The sequence below is a fragment of the Pteropus vampyrus genome, unplaced genomic scaffold, assembly GCF_000151845.1.
Source record: "Pteropus vampyrus isolate Shadow unplaced genomic scaffold, Pvam_2.0 Scaffold27, whole genome shotgun sequence".
In the NCBI taxonomy this organism is placed as follows: Eukaryota; Metazoa; Chordata; class Mammalia; order Chiroptera; family Pteropodidae; genus Pteropus; species Pteropus vampyrus.
This window is the reverse complement of record NW_011888808.1, coordinates 93,628-98,478: the sequence shown is the minus strand read 5'-3', so window position 1 is coordinate 98,478 and position 4,851 is coordinate 93,628. Positions and strand designations below refer to the sequence as shown.

The window sequence follows — 4,851 nt, the reverse complement described above, 5'->3', positions numbered from 1 at the left end:
TTTCTTTGAAAAGATGCGTTTATACACATTTTTAAATGTAAGTTAGGGTTTATTGCTAAACTGCAAAATCGCTCATCAGTCGTGTTCCCCATACTGACCAAGAAGGAATGAGTAAACTTTGACAGGCGTTTGAAGATGAACATACAGGAAGGGTCCTGGCCCATGGCTCCTGACTCATTGCAGGGTGAGAGTGTCATTGTCAGTTCATTATTTGTCCTTTCTCTTAGCTCCTCACCAAGATTTCTCAGCCTAGTGAGTAGGTGCTGCTCTGGATAAAAGGAAGGGACAACATTCTTGTATAATCCAGCCAAGCTAGCGTAATATCTGTCCAGCGCCCCCTGGACACAAGCCAGTGGTGCCGTCATCCTTCATGGAGGGGTTTCTGAGGTCGGGTCACTTGGGGCTAAGGGTGGGCTGAACCTTAAGACCTTCCCCTCATGTCGTCATCCAATTTGACGGACTTTTCTTAAACCCCTCCCTACCCCGTCTCGGGGGAACAGGTGGCTTAATGAACTCCTGGAAACGCCGCTGGTGCGTCCTCAAGGACGAAACCTTCCTGTGGTTCCGGTCCAAGCAGGAGGCCCTCAAGCAAGGCTGGCTGCACAAGAAGGGCGGCGGCTCGTCCACGCTGTCCAGGAGAAACTGGAAGAAGCGCTGGTTTGTCCTCCGCCAGTCCAAGCTCATGTACTTCGAAAACGACAGTGAGGAGAAGCTCAAGGGCACCGTGGAAGTCCGGACGGCAAAGTACGTGGGTGCTGCGTGGGTGTGGCCCAGTTGAGTGGTGCTGGGAGGCTTGACGGTTGGTGTTGACACCTGCAAAGCTAGCTGGCGTGAGTTCTTCGAAGCAGTAGACTGGTTGGTGTGGGAGTGAGTCCTGATCATTCACTTCAGTTGATTGAATTCTTAGGAAGCTGGGGAAACGGCTTCATCTGTGAACGATTCACTTTCTGTGGTTACATTCAAACATTTGGCTCTTGTTTGTAAGGTGCCAGCTGGACACACAGCTAGCCTACTGGAAATGCGATCGGTTGTATACAGGAATCATGGTGTGAATGGTGAATGGTTGGTTGAGAATCTTTTTTATCTTTTTTTTTGTCAGTCAGCCTATCACTTTTAATTCTTCCCACACGCCCAACTCTGCTAAATTGGGAACAGACTGCAAATCTGGAGATTTTTTTATTGAAACACAATTGATACATAGTTTCATATTACATTAGTTTCATATTATATGTAGTTTCATATTAGTTTCAAGTATGCAACAAAAAGGTTTGATATTTGTATTGCAAAGTGGTCATCAGCACACAGTTAAAATTATTTTTCTTGTAATGAGAACTTTTATCTTTTTAAGCAACTTTGAAATACGCAATAATGCAATACAGTATTATTAACTAATCACCGTGCTATAGGTTACGTCCCCGTGACTGACTGACTTTATAACTGGAAATTTGTACCTTTTGATCCTTTTTATCCACTTCTTTGTGCTTTTTTATCACCCTTCCTCTGTGAGGCGTGTTTTGAAAGGAGTCGTTAGTCTTCTGCCTGTGCTGGGTATATAGCCATCTTTGTTCCCAGTAACGAGAGGAACAGAACTGGTCTCTGAACCCAACATGATTCCTTTTTCTGCCACCCTCTTGGAGAACCAAAGTGTTTGAAGGCCTGTTATTTTTGTTAACAAGTAAGGTTTTCAAAAAGTCGTTAGAGTTAGGGGCAGCTGGGTAACTATATAACTAAGCATAAAAGTTGTTTTCGTAAAACCTATAGTCATAGTCCGTTCAAAACTTAGAAAACTGTTAAAAGGTTTATAATTTTTAATCAGTCAACAAACAGATCTCCCGAGTGTCTTTTAATGTATATTTCCCCCTGCTGTCTCTTCTTTCCCTTGCTGCTCGTTATTGAAGATGCGTCCTCATTTATCCTGTAGCTTCCAGACTACATTTATCAGATCACATCTTCTCATCTCTAGGGAAAGTTTTTGCAGATGCAAATCCCTGGACCCACCTGCAGAGAGCCATGCACCCCCATGTTTTCTGCATGTCTCCCAGGATTCGAAACCACAGCCAGATCATAGTCTCACCCTCTGATTTTACACATATGGTTGCCAAGTTCCTGAGAGGCAAAGTGGCTGGTCCAGGGTGACCTGGTCTGGACAATTTTACCGGGATTTATCATCCCGCTCAAAAGGCTCCATTGCCAAACGCCCGGCCGATTGTTCCCCATCACTCACCTCTCCGTTGCCACTCAGAGGATGCATCACAGGTCACTCTGTGAATCCTCATCTTCTTGATTTTTTTTTTTGTTGTTTAACATTTTATCTCGTCTCAGTGATCTTAGCTATAAGTTTATACAACAGTTATTTTTCTAACTCAATTAGACTGCTTAATTTTATAGATGTAAAATGAATGTTTTGCTGTGAACAGTTGTAATTGTGTCCGTGGTCAAAATAAACTGGCTTTATGCCCAAGACTTTCTTCATCAAATACAGTCACATCCCTGGGCCAGTCCTAACATCTGCTGGTGTTTTCCCCAGATGCCTTGGTCCGCCAATTTAAACCTCTAGAGCTGTTGGGGGAGCGTTGGGATGGGGGCAAGATGGCATGGATATCTAGAGTCGCCCAAATCCTGCTTTTCCGCCCTAAAGCCCCCAGTGGAAATAATGGACATCAGAGGCGTCGGCTGAGCTTTAAATCATGATGGAAAGCTGTGATGAATTAGGGGGGATTTCTAGGGAGATTAGTCCCTTTGTGGGGGTTCTTCCATTGAAGAGCAGTAAGAGGAACCACGGGAAGGTGCAGGCTGGAGTAGGGGGCTGCTTCCTCATGCCTTCTGAGGCCTGAGCTGGGGGGGTGGGGTTTGGGGGCCCTTGGATGGGCCAGTGAGAGAAGTGTGAGAAGAGACAGGCCACTCCCACTCCCTGGCCCTGCCCACAGGCCCGCAGCCCCTCCCTCGGGAGCAAACAGGAGCCTGACTCCCCCTAGAGGGCACAGTGATCACCAATTCTAAAAAGGTGTCTGATTTTTCAGTTACAGTTTGCAACGAATCATCAGTTTGGCGATGTTGTTTTTCTCGCTTATTGTTAAGAATTCTGTGTTCCTGATTTGCGTTCGGTGCTTTTGTTCCTTTGCAGAGAGATCATCGATAACACCAGCAAAGAGAACGGGATCGATATCATTATGGCCGATAGGACCTTCCACCTGATCGCCGAATCCCCAGAAGATGCCAGGTGAGGCGCTGTGCTGTCGACTGCATCGTAACTGCATCCTCACTCCTGCGCCGACCTGAGCATCACTGAGATCATTGTTTACTGGCTCTGAAAAGATTTTAATTGATTTCCTGGTTGGGTTTTTGTGTTAGGTTGGTTGAAGGACTGTGAGTTGTAAGAGGTTGGTGTACTCGTGCCCTGGGGAATCTCTCACTGGGCAGACATGTCCACATACAGCACACAGCTCAGGTTTTCCATCTTCGAATGCCACTCGACAGACCCCTTGTCCTCCCTGCTCAGGCTTTTATTGTCACTAGCAGCATAGGTACACCGTGCAATTACACGCAGCTCCAGGCCCACCCTTCGGAAGCTTCTGGGCTTTGAAAACGAGCGGCTTGTGTTTGCCAAAGGATTGAAAAAGCAGGAGCATTAACCACGGGCAGTCGAAACATGGGATTGCTGTGACATTCGGAGGGTATTGAAAGCCTTGATATTGAAGAATTCGGTGGGATAGAGGGGAGGTAGTTAGCATTTAGAGAATTTACTGTATTTCGAGCAATATTCTAAACTGCATCCTGCTGCCTGGGGAGTCTGTGAGGTCATGTTGGAGGTGTCCGTCATCCGTTCTGAGCCACGACAGAGAATATCTTCCATTTTATGAGGGTGACATCCTTCCACCTGTGTTCTTCACTTTTCAGCTCAGAAATCATTAGATTCCTCTAGCGAGTTCTCAGGGCCTTCCGCTACCCCTGACCTTTGAAGGTTTCTGAGTTGACCCAACACCGTGGAAGCAGCATCAAGGGAAGAGAAAATAATTCTTCCCATGGGAACAACCTAAAACCCTGCATAGATCCATAAATTACGAAACAAACTGGAAAAACAAGCAACCCTGGAATTACAGCCCCACTCTGTCCAGGCTCTGAGAGGCCACGTGTGGTTGCGGTCCAGGAACGGCCCACAGCTTTTCAGCCGAATTATAGGCCCAGCATTTGGCAATTGTCCTGGCTGTTTTGTGCCATAACGAACCTGCTAAATTTAGCATCTGGAATATTTTAGCCAAGGACTTTTTCCCCTGACCATTTTTAAAATTTCCTTTTTAGATTCCAAGTTATTCTTAATTTAGGAAGAAACATTTATGAATTTAAGGGTATCATCTGTACAGATCAGAAGTACGGCAAATTTCATTTCTGTGTGTGTGATCTGCGGCCTATATCTTGAATGTATGGGTTTTCCAGTGTTTTATGTGCAAGTTCAGAAATATCCCATATCAAGCAGTGACTGAAGTCTTCCCCTTGGGTTAACTAGAGTTAATGAAGCCCGTTCGTGTTAGAAGTTTCCAGTGATCTCCCTCAGAGTCTGTATATGTTGAGTATTTTCAAACTCTTGGTCACATTTTTCTCCTTCAGGAATCACAGGAGATAGATTTTAGTGCTTTGCTACAAATAACTTATATGCCTCGCCTTTATTTATAGATATTATCTTTTTTACTTAAATATCCCATCATCAAATACTTTCTCCTCTGCCTGCCTTAATAGGAGTGTGTGTATATGTCTCGTTAGCCCCCATGGGAGAAGGATGTTCGAGCATCTCCCATTTGGTACCTCTCGCGTTCTGTAGTTGCTAGATAAATGTTAGAGGGATGGACTAACAGA

The 4,851-nt window shown here is 45.2% G+C and overlaps 1 protein-coding gene across 1 annotated transcript in view; it reads left to right on the top strand.

Moving 5' to 3' along the window:
* The window catches only part of MYO10 (myosin X), a 207,480-nt gene that overhangs the window by 182,722 nt on the left and 19,907 nt on the right, over nt 1–4,851 (top strand). The window contains exons 28-30 of the mRNA XM_011356464.2: nt 501–744; nt 3,125–3,220; nt 4,300–4,390. Of these exons, the coding sequence (XP_011354766.1) occupies nt 501–744; nt 3,125–3,220; nt 4,300–4,390 (431 nt within the window). The remainder of the gene's footprint in view (nt 1–500; nt 745–3,124; nt 3,221–4,299; nt 4,391–4,851) is intronic.